Source organism: Monodelphis domestica, chromosome 2 (assembly GCF_027887165.1).
Source record: "Monodelphis domestica isolate mMonDom1 chromosome 2, mMonDom1.pri, whole genome shotgun sequence".
In the NCBI taxonomy this organism is placed as follows: domain Eukaryota; kingdom Metazoa; phylum Chordata; class Mammalia; order Didelphimorphia; family Didelphidae; genus Monodelphis; species Monodelphis domestica.
The window spans coordinates 126,002,055-126,022,492 of record NC_077228.1 but is presented as its reverse complement, the minus strand read 5'-3'; the positions used below and the strand labels follow the sequence as shown (position 1 = coordinate 126,022,492).

Sequence of the window (20,438 nt, the reverse complement as noted above, 5' to 3'; positions counted from 1 at the left end):
AAGTGACAAAATGCTTTAAAACTAGTTAATGATACATAATACTTCAGTTTTATATTCTTAGATCTTCAGTTCTTTGTGATAACTTTACTGCCTTTTTTTTTTTGGTGCCAATTATATATAAAACAATTTTTAACATTCATTTTTTTATAATTTTGAATTCTAAATTCTCCATCTCCCCTCTCCTCCATAGAGGGCAAGCAATTTGCTGTAGATGATGCATAAGTAGTCATGCAAAACATGTCCATATTACCTGTGTTGCAAAATAAAGCAGACAAAAAAATATCCCAAGAAAAGTAAAGTAATAAAAGTATGCATTAATCCCAATTCAGAAAGCAGTTCTTTCTTTGAAGTGGATAACAATTTCATCATAAGTCTTGAGAATTGTTTTGGATCATTGTATTGCCAAGAATTGCCAATACAGTTAATCATTGTACAATATTGTATGTTCTTGTGTACATTGTTCTCCTGTTTCTGCTTATTTTACTTTGCATCCGTTCATATAAACCTTTCCAGGTATTTCTGAAAGCATCTCACTCATCATTTCTTATAGAACATTAGTATTCCATCACAAACATATACTACAACTTGTATGGCCATTCCCCAATTGAAGGACATCTCTCTGTTAGCAATTTTTTGCCATCACAAAAACCTGCTTTAAATATTTTTCTGTATATGGGTTGATTTGATTGTTCTTGATGAGAAAGGTAATATAAGTCATTCAAATTCAGTCTGATTCCAGCGTTTTTATTTAATATCTTGTATTCTAAAACTGATTTATGGACTTCTGCATAGTTAGAAACAAATTACTAATTATTTTTATTTTAAAAAATAATTTAATAGCCCACATTTGAACCATGTCAGTGATTCTTATTATCTGATAAGAGAGGAATTTAGACTGGTCATGCAAATTAATTGATATAGGAAACTTCCTCTACCAGTGAAAGTCAATACCTTAGCAGCTTGGAATCTCAGAGAGTTACCTAGACCTCTGAGAGCTTATGAGGCTTGTCCAGGATCACATAACCTTTAAACTTTGATTTTCTGGCTTCAGAGCCAACTTTTTATGCCATGCTGACTCTGTATTATTTGATACCTTCTATTCAATTTCTCCATGTTTTAATTAGAATAATTAAAATTATTAAGTTGAAAACTATTCTTATCCTAATAATAAGTATTTCCTGCACCTTGCTTAAAGAAAAAAAAATTACTTTTAGTTGAGATTTAGTGTGATTTTCTATGTATTTTTAGTAAGATAGACTTTGAAATGAATAAAAAGATTTATGTAGTTGCAATGATTCATGGAATCTAATATTACTAAAGAAGAGTCTGAAAATCTATAGGGGACCATATGAAGTCCCAAATTTCATTTTAAAAGACTCTATGCCCTATATTTTTTAGTATATATTATTTAGTATATATTTATATAGTTTAGTTCTGTTTTACACTGCAAAGTTACATGTTTAGACAATTTAGAAATCTCATTCTCTTTCATTTCTTGTCTTTAAAAAGAAGAAACAACCATTGCCCTCACCAAAGTAATATTTCTACTTTAATTTTAAATTAATTGTTCCCCTTAAGTTAGACTTCTAAATATACTCATAGGTCATACTTGCTAGTTTGTGTTTGTGGCAGTGTAGCATAGTGTTTCTCAGTATACTCCATGCTACTGTCACTTTTCATTTAAAATCAACTTTTTCAAAACTATTTCTTAATGAACTTAATCAGATTAATTTCATTTAGTCACATCTGTTCATGATTGTTTCCCCTTTTACATTCCATACAAATCATGAAATTAAGCTAATTATATACCATTATCAGCTGCAAAGAACGAGTTTCACAGTTTTATACCTTTTAATTCCCTGCAGGAGATTAAGGCTTGTTTTTTCTTAATATGGAAAGGGTAGTAACTTAAATGGATTTCCCTGCAGTTATTGCCAAAGGATTAACCAGTTTATTATTGTTTTTCACATTTCTAAATTGGTTCTAAAACATTACATTTTATGTGTTCTTATTGATGGCAATGTTTGTCATGCCATTAAAAACCATTCCTGGAATGGAGCTCCTGTATAAAAGAAAAAAAAATTTGGTGTTTTTTTTTTCATAGGTGTATATTCTCTTGATGATAAACCTGAATCTTTGAGGGCAAAGGGTTTATGGTTTATTATATTTGTACAGGTGATGATGAGCAGAGTGATTGGTTCTATGAAAAGGAGTCTGGTGGGGCATGTGGCATCACAGGAGTCATTCCCTGGTGGGAGTCAGAAGAAGCTACGGAACTAGGAAAAGAATTACCAGATCCTGTCTTTCAAAGTATCTTAAGCGGCTCTTTTCCTCTTATGTCACCTTCAGGCAAAAGAGGTCAGTAGCACTCAGATCCTGAGAGGTAGGCACAATCCTTTGAAGTTTCATACTCAGAAATGAAACATACAAATGAAACTGAGTATCTTACCAGCCCCCACTGTTTCCAACCTACCATTTTCCAATGCCTTGTATTGTTAAGTACTAATTATTGTTTAAAAAAAACCAGCACTCACTTGCTCTCCTTTTCTATACTATATCTATATGATGTAAATGTTAAATGAAACTTAAATTAAGATCTGGTAGAAAGATGTGAGGAACATAGGACATGTATAGCCAAAGAATAATCAAGAGTTGATTATATTAAAAATTCTCTTTCAGTTTTTTCTAATGCCTAGTAAATGAACTTTTCCCACATACAAGTTTTACTTTCATTTATTTTTTATTTTATACTTGTGTATTTAATTTTTTATATGTTTGTTTGTCTATGCATATATTTCTAATCTACTTCTGTTGTTTTTATTAAATTGAGTTATAGTTATTTTGATTCTAGGTTTCCAGGCTAGACTCAATCATTTACATGGAATACCCTCAAAGAATGTCAAAAAAACTGGAGGAAATTCTACTGCAATGGTAGGCAAAATTTCTTTATATTAATGGTCTATATTTAGAAATATTCTTCTCCTGTGAAATAAAAAGCCACATCCTCATCCCTTTTGTCCTGATATTATAGCTAAAAACAATCCGTTTTCTTGTAGGCTACAAACTGGACCAGTGAGATTCCCCTTTAATCCAAATCTTCTAATGCTAATTAATTAGTTACCGTTTTGAACATCTGGGGAATGGCATTCGAGGGAACCTGGCTCCTGTCCTCTTCCCTGGAGATATACTATTGAAGTCAGAGCCTGTCTGGTGGAAAGATGAGAATGTTTTTGCTCAAGGACTGGTATTCTTTTCTTTTAGTAAGAAATGAACCAGATTAAGGAACATTTTATTAATGTGGGTTGGGTATGAGAGAAGTCAGAAACTACCATAAATGAATTTATGAATATTTTTTCTACATTGCTCTTAAAATTGAAACTTTGTATAACTTTTTTTTGCCAAAATCCTCCCTAGAATTAGAAAATCAAGAACTCTTATCCCTGATCCAAGTATTCTTTAATGTTTTATATTATGACTAGTAAAGAATAAATCTGTATGTATCTTATTGTTCTAAATGAAATGTGACTTAAGAAGCCTATTGGCATTTTTGCTTCCATATTAGATCAAGAATCTTAACCAGTGTCATTCAAAACATTTGACTTTTCATTTTTAATGGGCATGAAAGAGTAGTAAATGGAAATACTACCTTTTTAAATAAAGTTCACATTTTATATAATATTTGCATCCTATTTTAATAATTGGCCTCAACTCTGTTTTTACTGAAAAATATTGTAAATTATAGTATTGTTTTATTGTACTATCTATGTAGTCTGAGTTCTTGTTCAGCCATGGAGTTGCCATGATGCACCAATAAATATTATACAGTGTAGTTTGAAAACACCTGCCTGGGGAATATTTAACATTACCTGGAGCTATCAGTTTTGCTTTTATCTTAAAAATTGATTTGAAAGCTGCTATTTTTCAAAATTCTGCCTTTCCCCAAAGAGCATTTTTGTGTTTAAAATAAAAATGAGAACTTCTTATCAAATATCCATACATCTGCAGAAAATGTTGATTGAAAATATCTAAAACAATTATGTAAACTAATTTTCACCTAGCTAAAAAATTTTTACAGTTTGCTGGCTGGTATATCTTCTACATTTTGTCTAACATATAGTAGCTTGCATATTTATAGTTGTAATTGCATCAAGATGATTAACATTGTGCCAACAAATTATGGCTACGATTGTTTAATATATATTTTATACTGTTTTATAGCTGGATTGTTATAATTTAGAAATTAAGATCAACTTGAATAATTAATTGAAATGAAATTTAAGTTAAAATTGCCTTAATTTGCCTTTTAACAAGGAGAAATTTTAGTATGTATGATATTTCAGAATGTTTAACAATAATTCTCTTTTCTTATTGCTTGTGGAGGCTGAGTATAGTTGAATCACAAATGTAAAGCTATTCCTGCAACTGAATATTTTTGTTTTTGCTTATTTAATTTGAACAATCTGATATTTTTCAAGTTAATATAGGTATTTAAAGGTAAAGTGATATGGTTTTGGTAATTGCAACCTATTTTGTACAGACCATTATGTGTTATAGACTGGAAATTCAGATGATTACTTCTGAATTATATATAAAAAAAGAAATTTTTATGTAATAATTGCCTTTCAGATCTGAATAAGACACTTTAAAACCTTGACCTGTGAACTTTGCCTTACTGATGATGAATCGAGATGAATGCTATCTACTTCTTGGTGCAGTTCTACCTATTTTTATTTTTGGTTCACTGCTTGCTTGAGCATAGCTGGGATTTGTAGCCCATTTTCTAGGCTTATTGCAATCTCACTCTGGTATTTTATAGGAGCTATTACAACTGATAGGTTAGCTTCATGGTATTGATGATACATGGCTTAACTATACTAAAAGCTGCCTTCCCTCTCTAAATTGTAAAAAGGTGATTAAGTTTCAGTTGATGGAGATATACTGTATATATGTGTTTATAACAGGACTAGTGCATTAGGTCATAAACTGTTTCCCTGGCCTATTTTTTCGTATTCAGAATTTATCTGAAGTCAGTGGCACCTTCTTTGCTTTTTTTACATCATCTCCTATATGTGAGACTCTTGTCTGAGTTTTTAAATGATGTAATTTTCTTTTAATAAAAGTGTCTGGTTTGGACAAGAAAGTTGTAAGTTCAGATTCATGAAGAAATATTAATATATTAATTGTTCTATAATATTTAACTCAGGATATTTATCATTTTAAAACTCAAGTATCTGAAAAGTGAAGTCATGCAGTATGATATCCTTGTAAAATATGATGAATTCCCACATCAGAGATAAGTTTGCTTTTAGATAAAAATTTCTGAATAAAACATGTGTAGCTCTGATTCATTGAACAAAATGGCAAATTCTATTCAATCAATGATTGATCAGGCTAAGTGATTATTGTATGAGTGTGGTTATCAATTTCTATGAAAGACAGGGGAAATTCTTGATAATATTAATGTAAAGCAGGGGTTCTTAATCTATGGTGCAGTTTCAGGGGGTTTATGAACTCAAGTGGGAAAAAATTACATCTTTTATTTTTACTCAACTTTGGTTTCCTTTGAAATCCTTTGTTTTTTATTTTATGCCTTTAAATTATGCTACCAAAGAGGTTTATGTCACAGAAAAGTTTAAGAACTCTTAATGTAAAGAAAAATATTTAAGCATTGGTCAACAATGGATAAGGGAAATTGTGTATCCATGGTACATAGACTCACTTATAATAACTTGCATTATGTGCTTTAAGGTTTCCAAAGTACTATTATATATTAGGCTCTGGTAATTTATATTTACTTGAGCAAGCTTCATCCATATTTCAGTTTAGTCTCATCTTTATTATGGACTGTACAGACTTATTTGGTAAGTAATCAGATTGAAATTCTATGCATTGGTTGTCATATTGGACTTTTTGGAAACCTTTGTTTCTGTTTTTTCAATTTTGAAATTGTTCTTTGAAATAGCGTCTACACTAGCATATAATTTTCCTCTAGATAGATATGAGTTTTAAAATACAATAAAAAATAAAGAATGTAAATAAGTAAAATGGAGTATGAGTATATAGGGATTCCTGAGTGCTATATACAGAGAGTAATAAATATTTTTCTCCTTGCAGTTAAGGTTGAGTTACGAAAAACCCTATGAAAATAGAATTCTCAAATAACATTTCTGATTCCCCCATTTCTGTACCTGGTTTTTAGACGGGAGGGAAAGGGAAGGGATAAAACATATATATATCCTACTTTGTATATGGCATTGTGCTGAAGGCATAATATTATTTTATTTGATCCTCACAAGAACCCCATGAAGTAGGTGCTATTATTATTATTATCCCCTTTTTACAGTTGAAAAAACAGGCAAACTGAGGTTAAATGACTTGCCTAGAGTCACACAACTAGTAAATGTCAGGGATTGGATTTAAACTTATCCTCCTGTCTCCCAGCCTAGCACTATATGTACAGCACCATTTAGCTGCCTTTAGACAAGTGATATAAGAGAAACAAAATAATACAATTCAATAGAGAGTCAAGGAAGCTGGGGGGAAAAAACTATTCAGGATACACCCTGGATTAGTACATATTCATCCTTCTATACCATCTACATTATTATTTATATACAATTTAAAATGATTTATTAGTAATTTTCTCATTTTTCAAAGATTCCCTTGTATGCAACATAAAATTTTTTTTATTGAAACAAAACAGTGATTTTGAACAAGAGTTATTTTCCAAGTCCAATGTTCTTTGTATTCTACCATCCTAAGTTATAGAAAAGTTAAAAGAGGTTTTAGTTTTTAAATGCCATGATAGACAATTCAAATTTAAAAGATTAAATAAAGATCCTTCTGTGTAATTAAAATGAGAGCAATTAAAGGAATGCTCTAAAGAAAATACTGTATTCTTTTTTTTAATATTCTTTTTTTAAGAATTTAAGTTCACTTAATTAATTAATCATGCTTTTCCATGGTTACATGAATCATATTCTTTCTCTCCTCTTCTTCCATCCCCCTCCCATAACTGTATTCTTATAATATTTTATTTGAAATATTTGTTAAATTAAAATGCTAACAAATATTTACAAATAAATTCCAAGTGATAGTGTTTAATTTAAATTGTCATCACATAAAAAAGGCCTTAAAATATCATTGAATAATTATCTAATAATAATAATTTATTTAATACCTAATATATGCCAAATGCTATGCTAAACAGTTTACTGTTATTTCTTATTCAATTGTAACACCTGGGACATAGGGGCTCTTATAATTCCTATTTTTCAGATTAGGAAATTGAGGCTAAGTGACTTGCCCAGAGTTAGACACAGCTAGTAAGTGTCTGAGGTTATATTTGAATAGAGGTCTTCCTGACTTCAGGCCTTGGGCTCTATTCACTGTAACTCTGAGTTTTTCATCTATACATGGTCTGCATCTCATTACGTTTCATAATTGAACTGATCCATATCACTAATAAAACTGTATACTAGGAATTTCCATTAGGATTTGGCATGGGATTCATAAAGATATATATTTTTTAATGTTAACCAGGATCCTCATTTTCATCCTAGAACTTCATTTCCAAATTTTCCTTTATATGATTGCTTCCAGCATGTTTAGAAATCAATATTTAGTTTGAATCAGTCATTTGTAGAATGGCCATTTAAAGTTAATTCTGTTTTTAAGTGGATAATATGAATCTTCCTCTTAATTAATTTGAGAGACCCATGATCTCATCTGCATGTAGATTATAACATAACTACAACTTTTCAACCTCTCTGGTTTTGTTGTTGTTGTTATTGTTTTAATCCCTTACCTTTCCTCTTAGAATCAATACTGTGTATTGGTTCCAAGGCAGAAGAGTGGTAAGGGCCTGGCAATAGGGGTTAAGTGACTTGCCCAGGGTCACAGAGCTAAGAAGTGTCTGATGCTAGATTTGAACTTAGGACCATCCTGTCTCTTGGCGTAGCTGTGAATCCAATGAGCCACCCCACTGCCCCCTCACTTCTCTGCTTCTTGTCTTATGTTCTTCCATAAATGCTCCACAAAAAATTAGTCCACTATACTGGAAACATTTGTATACTAGTACATCTAGTATAATAGTATAGTAGTTTACCAGTACATGATAAGATAATTTGTTCTTTTATCTTTTTCAGGGTAGGATGTTATGCTTTGTTCAAGACTAATAAATTGAATTGTAGAAAAAATAGACATTATTTTTGAAGGTGATAATGCTTTTGCATGGTAAAATATTTGACTACACTATCAAAAGTGACATCATACTTGCTTATTGTCATATGTTACCAACATAGTTTAATATATTTTCTTTATAAAATTCCATTGACGTCATCAGTGAAATTAATTAGGCTTGCTTTATATTCACATACCACTACAATCTTTTTTTTTTTAAGCTCTTACCTTCTATTTTAGAATAAATATTAGTCATCAGTTCCAAAGTAGAAAAACAGTAAGCATTAGGCATTTGGGGTTAAGTGACTTGCTGATCTGGTCACATAGCTAGTAAATGTCTGAAGTCGAATTTGAACCCAGGACCTCTCATCTTTAGGCCTACCTCTACCCACTGAGCCACTTATCTGTCCCTACAATCTTTTTTTTAAAAGCAAGTCAAGATATTTTGTGATTCCACTCAGCTGTCCTCAACTTAAAAAAGTTGATAATTCCATAGATTTTCATCACTTTATATTAGAGATAGTTTTTTTTATCTGAGGCATTATGAAGAATTTATTGAATAAACATCGATATAGCATTTCAGTTAAAATATATTAACAATCACCTCTTACATACTGTCTTATTTTATAGTATGAATAAACATTATTCTTGCATTTCCCTACCTCTCAAATACCCAAAGACACAACAGACTAGGTGTTTCATCTTACATATAACTCGAGGTAGAGCCATGTAGTGATCCTCACTGGACTTTTCTAGAAGTTTGCTTTTTTGTGTGTAAACAGTGTATACCCAATCACATCCATTCCTGTCTAGATATCCTCTTAAAGCTAGACATTTGGTCTTCTAGGAGTTCAAGTATACTTAATAATATTCCAATACATTATGACTATTCCCAAGGAAGCGTGATGCTTAAAACCCTGCATTAGCAGAGAAACTCACAGTTCTTAATACAACAAAATTCCAGCACTATCTAAAGATTAAAGGAAAAAAAATGTGGAACATTTTGTAATTGTTTAAATTTAAAGTAAAAAATCATTAATTGTAATCTTGTCATCATATGCTTATTTTTGAGAATATATGTAATTAAAACTTTATTTTAGAAATGTATAATCATATTTCTATGAAAATCTTTCATTATATCCTTCTTAATAATGTTAGAATTGGCTCTCACTTTCAGGCACTATCACGTGAAGTTGAAATAATTTATCTCTTTTTAGTGGTCATAGACAAAACTTTAATGAATAATGTTTAATGACAAATTTCATTGTTTTCCATAGAGGGTAAATCAAAATAAATGTAGTCTCAAAGGCTTTCTGCTTTGCTCCAGGCCACAGATCCCACAAATAATATTTCTCTTGTTATTTGATAGACTTTACTCTGGACTGCAAAATGTAGTTCTCATTGTGGGGTATTTATTTTACTTAAAAACTTTATTTTCTGTCACCTTCATTTCTGAACATATTCTCTCCGCTTCTCAGAAAACCATTCCTTGTAACAAAGAATTTTAAAAGAAGGGAACAAAAGTCATCAAAATGATCAAATGCATGAATCAAGTATATATATTATTTTTCATAGCTATAATCCCTGACTTCTGCAAAAAATGGAAGGAAGTGCTTTTCTGCTTTCTTTGGTGTCATGGTTGGGTATTGGAATTGTGTAGGCATTCATTTTCTTTTCATTGATGATATTACCATATATACATGTGTAGACACATATATGTTTATACATGGCTATATTATGTACATCATGTTACATGATACTGTACTACATGCATATGCATGTACATGTGTTTTCCTGGTTCTATTTTTTTCATTATGCTTCACTTCATGTGTCTTTGTGCCTATAATTTATTCTTCATATTTATCATTTCCTAGGTTGCAGTAATATTTCATTACATTCATGCACCACAATTTGTTTATCCATTCTTTATACTAAGTTATTTTAAAACACATAGTATCAGATTTTTAGATATTCATACATGCTTTGTAAATATTTAATTCTTAATTGTATAGCAAAACATCATTCTTTTTGTAAGGGCCCTACATATAAGCATAAATTTGGTTTGTCATTTCTTCCTTTTTAATATTTCTTGCCTATTCTCCTTTCTTTTTCTTGTTAAATGTTTAAGTTAAATACAGTGAGTATTGTCTGTATTGCTATAGATGGCTATTTTCATTGTCTAGAAAGAGATGCCAAATAAGTAGCCAGGAAAAATTCCAAGTGTAGGCAGCACCAGATTAAAATGTAATTGAGAAATATATTTTTTTAAACACTTACCTCCGTCTTAGAATCAATACTGTGTATTGGTTCCAAGGCAGAAGAGTGGTAAGGGTTAGGCACTGGGGGGTAAGTGACTTGCCCAGGGTCACACAGCTGTGAAGTGTCTGAGATCAGATTTGAATCTAGGACCTCCTGTCTCTAGGCCCAGCTCTCAATCCACTGAGCTACCCAGCTGCCCCCATAATTGAGAAATAGTTAACAAAATAAATAAAAATGCAATAACATTATAGATGTTGGTCATTTGTAATTTTCTAATTCAGCATATGATATACAGAGGCCTAATTTTATTTGACTATTTACTGATTTTGAACATTGTCTTGAACACTTCGACACTAAAATCTTTGTGAGTAATTACAAAGTTCTATCTCAGAACTTGGCCAATATACCTTGCTCTCATGCCTGAGTGTCTTCAGATACGTAGTCAAAGGATCATCGGAGATAATGTGTTTAGTTTAATGGAAATCCATTCAGATTACTGGGAAAAATACTTAGTACAAGGTCTTTTGATGAATCAGGACTATGATATCAGCATACAAAAGATAATATAATAATGAATGGTTTTTTACTTTGAATTTAAATCATTTTCTAGATTCTTAATTATTAATTCCAGAATATGCTATATTTTTCTTAAGCCTTAGATATCACTAGCATCCTGGAATTTTGATGTATTCAGAACTATTTTTATTCTTGGGGAGGTCATTCAGACAATTTGCCTATTTCTATAGATATTAAGATAATGTTATGTTGAAATCTTTTTATTATAATTTCACAAGGACTTCAATTTCTGCTTCATATCCTCCTTTTCCTTTTGTAAAAGTATTCCTAGATAATCTTTCTGTTTATGATCTGAAGACATGAGTGTACTTAAGACTAGTTTTAGAAAGCCAAGGTTGTAACACATTCTGAGTTTCTATAAAATGTTTCTCACATCAGTTTTCATCTTTTAAAACTTCCATTCTGTCTTATGTTCTAAGTATGAAGCCCTCTATAAATATGTTCCACAACTGTACTGTTTTTATTCATTGATATTAAGACTATAGGTTGAAAACCATTTGACTCTAAAAAGGGAGATGACATGCCATGTTTTCCATCTTGCCCTTTGAAAGGGTGGTGACATTGCCAGAGTATCCATTATTTTTGCCATCCAATTCAAAGAAACAGAAATGCTGCAAACATTTTACTTTCTAAGAAGCTTCAACTCTGGGTTTCTGCCTTTTATGTTGCTGATAGAATTATTCTGATGGTCTATAAAACTCAGTTTTCTAATTTGCCTTCAGATATGTCAGATATCTAATATCAGAAAAGTTCAAAATCAATGATGGGTAGAACACTTTCAAGTAGTATTTAACAAGCACTTACTTTACTATAGTTGCCTGAAAATCCTCAAACTGAAGGTCAATTTGAAGAACTGTGAATGTACATGGAAGTCATGTAGATTGAAGAGGGTTTTTCTGCCATTGTCAGAAACATTGCCCAAATAATGTTTATAGGTATTATGTTACCTGTAATCAGGTATGTTGAAAGGAAGCACTAAGGTTTATAAATGGAAAACTAGATAATCACTGCAAAATGTGTTTTTCCAAACTCTAAACTAGCAAAGGTAAAATTGTTAGCTTTTTTTTTTTAATGTTTGTTCAGAATTGGCCAGAGCATGAACAGTTCATAGAAAATAGCACTGAATGTTAATCATATCCACAGATATGAGATAAATTGGTTTGAGATCTTGGAGAGTATTTAGATACAAAACTCATCATTTTCCTCATGAGTTCTTATTAAATCAAGTATTGACTAAGCCATAAATTATCTCACAAAATATCTTCTGTATCACCACTTTTCCTAATGTGCAGACAACTTACCTCTTAGGTCAAAATTAAATAGTCACTGAAATCATAGCAAATATTTGATCTTTTTGAAGTCTTTCAGTTTACTAAGATTATGTAGATTCATGGGTTTTCTTATTCTGGAAATTATGGTTTCAAAATATAAAACATCTCTTTATTTCCCAGGATCCTTTTATGACCTCAATTTTTTTTAGCTCCATCTTTTCTAACATCATTGTTTAGAGGGGATTTTTTACTCTTGTTTTAAATTTCTTTAATTATGGCACTTTTTAAGAGTTTTATGGACGTTTGTTTTTCCACTTATTCCCAACTTAAAATGAATAATTCAGCCTTTTTTCTTGCATTTCTCCCACTTTATCAGTCACCAAAGTCCATTACTTATTTTCTCAGTGGCTTTTTCTTCTAGTCCCACTGCAACTATCCTAGTTTTTATTCACATTTCATACCCAGGTTATTAGAACTGACTGCTAATTAGTCTTTTGGCATCCCAGCTTCCCTCTCCTTCATGGTATCCTAAATGCCACTGACATGTAAATTGTTCTAAAATTTCACTTGTCCATAAAAGTCATTTATTAGGAAGCTTGAGTGCTTTCTTTTCATTTATACTTTACAAATCTAAAATCCTTAGCTTATTTAAGTTAATTCAACAAGCTCTTAAGGACTTGCTCTATGTCATAAAAAGACAAAAGTCACTGCCCTCAAGAGGCTTACATTCTAGACCTATAGCCAAACTATTCTGTAATTTGGTCTCACTTTCTCTACCTTAATTTCCTATTTCTTCCTCCTATATATACATCAACTTAATTTTCCTTTTTATATCATTTACCTTGACATGCAGTGTCCACACTGTTGATATTGCATTTGTCTTCCCTGCAGCTCCCTCTGCTTCTCCCAAGGTTTATCTCTACTTCAAGGCCTACTTGAAGCCACTCCAGACCATTTCCCTTACCATCCCATTTTTCAGTAATTTCTTATATGAATTCTATCTTCATTATATTCTATATTCATTTGACACATTATACTTGATTTCTTGTGGTATTATTCATTTTTAGTACATAGCATGAATTGAATAAAATGCTATAACAATATCTAGTGTTTTTGTCTTTTTTCAAATGGTTTTCCTTATCAAATTATTAATGTAGCTTCTAACAATTTTACATTGACTTTAAGTAAACTCGTTTTTTAATTTTTAATGTCCTTTGACCAATACAGAGAAATTTTTTATACTTATTATAAAGATCCTCAAATTCAGATTCAGTTTCAACTTGTATTTCATAGAATTATAATATTTTAGAGCTTGAAAGAAACTTGGTGATCTTACCTTTTGTTTTACACATATAGAATCTTAGTTTGAAAGAGATGAAATGTTTTGTCCAAGATCATCATTTCATATAGCAGGGTTCTAACCTACTTTTGCATCATGGATTCTTTGGCAGCCTGATGAAGCCTGTGCATGTTTTCACAGAATGTTTTGAAAAAATAATGCAAAAATTATATAGAATTACCAGTGAAAGGTTAGTAAACAAAGGTTAGTGAAATAAAGATGTAATATTTTTTCCCTACCCAAGAACATAGTTTTCCTGTAATCTGACCACAGATTCTATGGACCTTGGTTTAGGAACCATTTGTCTTTGAGTATTATAGATTAGTCATGGCTGATCTTCAGTAGAGAAGAACATCAAGGCTTTTGGAGTCAAATGAAAATATTTGAGGAGAGTGTTATATAGAAATGATTCTGGTATATAAGCAGAGTCATGGAATATCATACCTTTGGAGTATTCCACAAGATAATGCTATTGTAGCCCTTCATCTAACTTAGCTATCTACTTCTGCTTAAAAAACAATTTGAGACACAATTGTATCTTGATACACATATATCAGAGAAAAAAAGAATACAAATATGCTAGGGAATTTTTATAACTTATCCTATCTTTTAATATACTTTGAAATACATACAAGATGTCTCAGAAGTCTTAGTAAAGTTGTAAGCTTTATGAGCTTTATATTTATATGTGTGTATATATATACATATCAATATACATGTACATACATACCTATTATCTGAAGAACATATGGTTAAACATAATATGCATACATCATGAGTGCATCTTATTTTCAGAGCACAATTGAAGTTGGATCCATGTTTTAAATAATATAATTTTAGAGATCATATGATCCAACCTCATCATTTGAAAGTTTGAAAAAACTGACTCCTAGTGAGATTAAGTGAAAAGGTACCATAGTTAGTTAGTGACAAAGCCAGTTATTCAGATTCTGGTTCTGAAATCTTTGCTTTATACTATAAATTGTTCAGTGGTTTTTAGCCATGTCCAACTTCTTATGACCCTGTCTGGGATTTTCTTGGTACAGATACTGGAGTGGTTTTCCATTTCCTTCTCCAGATCATTTTACAGATGAGCAAACTGAGGCAAAAAGAGTTATGCCTTGCCCAGGGTCACATAGCTAGTGTCCAAGTACAGATTTGAATTCAGGAAGGTGGGTCTTCCTTACTCTTTGATACTCTATCCACTGTGCCATCTACCTGGCCTATAGTATAAAGCCTAGTCTGTAATTCCAAATCTTATTACTTATAGATATTTGTACTATATGCTTGACTTGCAATTGCTTTATGAAAAGGCGATTTGTAATATAACCATTAGGGTCCATTTATTTCAAACAGAAACATTAGAGACTCTCATGTAGTTTGTTCTAGTTAGCATATATTTTCCTAAAACTGGGTTCTGGGGCCATCATTGTCTTCTTGATCACCCCTTTTTTGGTTTCCCAACTGTATACATCCAATTAAGTGATCTTTTACTACAGACAAACCAGCAGACATACTAATGAAAGAGCCAAATTAGTATTGAAATTGATTATAAATGCAGCTAGAAGGTAGGAATAGAGTAGTATGGGGAGGAAGACATTAGAAAATATGATTTAGGATTAAGAAGTAAAACACTTTAAGACATATTATTTGTAACTTTTGATACATATTGCCTATGAATACTTTAAAAAAGTCACACCACAAGCATCTAACAGCATCATAAGATGAAATTGAAAGTATTTTAATAGAAATTATTTAAAGTTTGCAATTTGGGGGTCCTTTTTGAATTTGCAATCTATGTATAGTCATGCCATTGGCTCATTAGAGCTATAGGCCAAATGACCAAATTGGAGAAAAATAAAACTAATAAGAAAATACTGCATGTAATTATGACAATCCCTAACTGAATCTTTTTAGTCACAAATGGAAAATGAATAAAAGAAAAGACAATGAACAGATTGTAAACATTTCCAAAAGGAAAATCATTGGGGGAACAGAGAAAGAAAAAAAATGAGAACCAATTTGTGTGTATGATACCAACTTTTTGCTTAAAGTTGTGGACATTAGTAGTGCTGATAATAAGGTCTTAGATACAAGTGAGTTCACTTTGATATTTCATGATAGCCAGTTCAGTCATTTCAGTTGTGTCTGACTTCATTGCTCCATTTGGAATTTTCTTGGCAATTCTTGGCAATAATGGAATGGTTTGCCATTTCCTTCTCTAACTCATTTTACAAATGAGGAAACGTAAGTCAAATGGGGTTAATTCATTTGCCAGGGTCACATTTAAACACATCAGTTTATCTCTAAGAGTCTCCCAATTTTATTTATTCATTTATTTTTCCCCAATTCTAAATCTTATGATCCTAAATTGTGAGTTGAGAATTTAAACTAGACTGTTGGTTATACTGGCTAGAATTGTGGCCTGGAGATATTTAAATATTTTAGATGTTTTGTTCTAATGCTATGCCTCCTATTAATTAGTTTTGTGATCTTGGCACTTTTGGACCTCAATTTTCTGAACTGTAATACGAAAGTATTGACCTAGATGAATTCTAATGTCTCTTCTACCTCTGACCTTCTATTATTTTATAAGTGATTGAATTATCTTATTTAGTTTACTTTAAATACTAACTTTAAAAAAAATAAAAACGACCTTGCTGAATCTCTGAATTGGTTAGAAATATCACAGGGGAAAGAGGCAAATCAGAATAAGCTCAGAATTTTTAAAATATCCTGTTATGATTATTGATACTACCCTTTTTTACTTTAGATGATCAAAATCTCTTCTCACACCTTAACTTTTTTAATTTTGAATGTCAGTCTTCTTACTTAATGGAGATCACTCTTCAAATTTTTCAGTGATAGCTGAAAAGCCAAATTCAAGGATATTTTCTCAGTCTTCATATTTCTTGTCTTATCTACAGTTTTGACACTGTTGGCTATTCTCTCCTCCTGCATTCCATTTCTGAGTTTCTGTGACCCTGTTTTCTTTTGATTATATTATAAATCTGGCTGCTCCTTCTGAGTGTCTGTTTCTAGATTTTGTCTCTTTTCTTCATACATAGTGTTATGTTTTTAGTCTGTATGCTTTCATATTAGCTGTCCCCTGTGCCTGGAATGCACTTCCTCCTGGCTTCTTCATTATAAAATCCCTCTTTTTCATCAAGAATTACCTGAAGCACCACCTTTTATATGAAACCTTTCTTGGTTCTCTCAACTATGTACCTTTTATTTATCTTCTATATAGTTATATGTATATATTGTCTCAACTGGTAGAACATAAGATTTTTAAAATCCCTTACCTTCCATATTGGCTCCAAGGCAGAAGAATGGTAAGGGCTAGGCAATGGGGGTCAAGTGACTTGTCCAGGGTCACACAGCTGAGAAGTGTCTGAGGCCAGATTTGAACCTAGAACCTCTCCTCTCTAGACTGACTCTCAATCCAGTCAGTGAGCCACCCAACTGCCCCCAAGATTTCTTAAGAGTAGGGATTGTTTCATTTTTGCTTTTGTATGCCCAGTACCTAGCATATTGCTCAGCAGTTAGTTAATCAATAAACATTTATTAAGTATTTATTGTGGGCCAGGCACTATGCTAGGTACTGGGGATTCAGTGGTAGGTTAAAGAGAGTTCTGTTGGCAAGGAACTTACAGTTTAATGGGGGAGACATTATGCAAACAACTATGTACAAACAATATATTTGCAGAAAAAAATTGGAAATAGTCCACAGAGGGAAGGATCTATAATTAAGAGGAAAGCTTTCTGTAGAAGGTGGAATTTTAGCTAGGACTTGAAAGAAGCCAAGGAAGCCAAGAAGAAATGAAGAGGGTAATGGGGGACATGGAAGTGAGCCAGTGAAAATCACCAGTCAGGAGGAAATGGAATATGATTCAAGGATTAGCAATGAAGCCAATGTCATTGGATTCAGTAGTACATGGGGGAAAGAACTTAGGTGTAAAAAGACTGAAAATGTCGATGGGGAGGGTAGATTATAAGGAGCTTTGAATACCAAACAGAAGATTTGACGTTTGATCTTGAAGGTGATAGAGAGTCAGTAGAGTTTTGAGTAGGATTGGGGTATGGAGGTTACCTGGGCAGACTGCAATTTAGGAAGATCATTTTGACAGCTGAATTGAGAATAGACTAGAATAGGGAGAAAATTGTAGAAAGGAAATGAACAAGTAGTGTATTGCTATATAGTCTTAGCATGCAGTGATTAGGGCTTGTACCAGATGTTGATATTGCCAGAGGAGAGAATGAAGTGTTTGCAATAAAGATGTTACAAAAGTAAAACTGACAGATTGAATATGAAAAGAGAGACAAAGGAGTTGCTGAAGATAACACCTACTTTGTAAACTGGGGTGACTGGGAGGATGATGGTTTCCTTGATAGGGAAGTTTGGAATGGCGGGATATTTGAGGGGAAAGAATGAGTTTCATTTTTGGACTTGTTAATTTAAGATGTTTGAAGGACCTCCAATATGAGATGTCCAATATGCAATTGAAAATGTAAGTGCATAGGTTTGAAGAGGGCTAGATAAGTAGTAGATCTGATAACTATATTATGAGATTTGAATCAATGGGAGCTGATGAGACCATGAAGTTTAATAGTACAGAAGGAGAAAAAAAGAGGGCCCAGGGCAGAACCTTTGAACCACTTTTGGTTTACTGATAAGGTTGGAAATCTAGCTATGGAGTTAAAAAGAGTGAGGAGAGGAAATGCAGACATGAGACACCTTCTCAAGGAGTTTAGATATAAAAAGCAGGGAAGATATGGGACAATACTAATGGAGATGGACGAATCAAGGGAAAATGCTTTTGTGGATGAAGGAGATAGAAGCAAGTTTATAGGTGGTGGAGAACAAGACAGTAGTCTTCAACAACCATTTATTAAGCATGTACTAGGAGCCAGGCCTTGTGCTGTGTAGGCACTAAGAAATACAAAAATAAAAATGAAGCAGTCCCTGCCCTTGGAGTTTGCCTCCTTAGATTCAGTTCAATCCAATGGTTACTTATTAAACTTACTACTCTGTGACAGGTGCTATGCTAGCTACATGGGCATTGATTATACAGAGACAAAACTGAACCAGTCTCTGTCATTGGAACTTCCTTTATTGGAGATTGTGAGAAGACAGGAAAATATTAAATTCTGTGCAGCAAACGTGGGGGTAAGAGTGAGAGGAGTTAACAAGAATAGTTTTATGTAGAGTGAAATTTAAACTGAGCCTTGATTGAAAAAGGCACAAAGATGAGAGATGGTGATGAAATGATCAGTAAGAGTATGGTGATGAAATGAACAGTAAGTAGACTAGTTTGACTTCTGCACTAGATGTGGGGAAGGTGTCAGGGAGAAAGGCAGGAAGGAAGATATAAGATGCTTGGAGCCAAATTGTGGAAAGGTTTTACATGCCAGATTAATTGCTGTGCACTAAACTCTTTTCCCCCAAACTTTTCTTTAAAAAGCATATTAGGTTATTATCCTTGTCATTTTTCCTTACCTATATTAGTTACCACCTTTCCTACCTTAGAACACTAAATGAAATAATTGTTACTAATAATATCTTACTAATCAGTTGTCAGTTATAACCAAATAATCCTTGTTTTCATCGAAACTACCATTAAAAAAAAAAAGATTTCTGGCTATCGTCTCTAACAACTGCCCATTTCAGTTTATGATTGGGTTTTAATTCTAGAAGATGACTTAGGGAGAGTCTTATTTTGTCTGATCCTTAATTTAGCCTTGTAAATGGTTTCTAAGACTTGCTGTCAGACATAATTTAATGCAGGCTACAAAGTTGACATTGTCCTTTCCAGATTTATCAGTATCATCCCTTTTCCCTCTTAAACAGTCACATTCCATAGTATTATTCCCCAGAATGCTTGCCTATTACATACAGCACAAGAACCTTTAAGAACAACTGTCCTAATCAACTCATTCTTTAATTCACAAGCACAATCCCAGATGAACATCTTTCTCTCAATAAAGTTTTATAATTGATACATTTGTTGCTTTTCTCTCTCACTAGGCTTTGGGATTCCTTAAGTTTGTGACTGAGTTTTTAAAAATACATACCTCCAACCATCTAGTATCAATAACATTTAGTGCTATTCCATCATTGAACCTTAGGATTTCATCACAAACTGACTTTTTTTTTTGTGAAGCACAGTATATCATTACTTTTATTAGTACCATATATTTGTTGTCTGATTTTATAGGAATTTTATTTTTCCAAACTTAATGAGGGTAGGAGCTTTTTTTCTTAGTTACCCTGATCATCTTTTTAAGTGAACTGAGATATGAATATGTTAAGGAACAAGACAGACATTCTTGATCTTATATGGTTTATGGTGTCTATGTCTTGAATGAATTACAGACTTTACTTATTTATGGACCATTTGTTTTACATATAGATTAAACATAGATAATTACTCATCTGACAGGTTACTTTATTACTTTGATGTATCTTGAACCACCATATACAGCTATCATGATACTATATAACTACTTTTATTAACTTCTGGCTTTGTTTAATCTTAATAGGAAGTATTACAAGTTACATTTAAAGTTAGAAAAAAATCTTGGTTTTATATTTTAAATTATTACTATGCTTCTGCTCTTTATATTAATTTAAAGAATGAAATATCTACTTTTCTCTAATAAAGTCAGTCTTTAAAGAGAATCAGATCCTTGTGTCAAATTCAGGGCTACTATCATCTTAAAACCAAGCAGGGGAGTAGTAGCTACTGTAGATTAATAACAACTCTGATGATTGCATTGCTTCTCACTTGAATTAAGTATAGAAACATTCA

The 20,438-nt window shown here is 32.1% G+C and overlaps 1 protein-coding gene across 14 annotated transcripts in view; it reads left to right on the top strand.

The window, feature by feature from the left end:
- GPATCH2 (G-patch domain containing 2) overlaps window positions 1–20,438 on the top strand; it is a 306,229-nt gene that overhangs the window by 31,556 nt on the left and 254,235 nt on the right. For 12 of the 14 annotated variants that reach the window (XM_007481411.3, XM_056815946.1, XM_056815945.1 and 9 more), the window contains 2 exons: window positions 2,176–2,358; window positions 2,852–2,931. In XM_007481411.3, coding sequence (XP_007481473.1) covers window positions 2,176–2,358; window positions 2,852–2,931 — 263 coding nt within the window. Of the gene's footprint in view, window positions 1–2,175; window positions 2,359–2,851; window positions 2,932–3,056; window positions 5,332–20,438 lie in introns of those variants that run through there. The other 2 variants (XM_056815951.1, XM_016430174.2) reach the window with 1 other exon arrangement.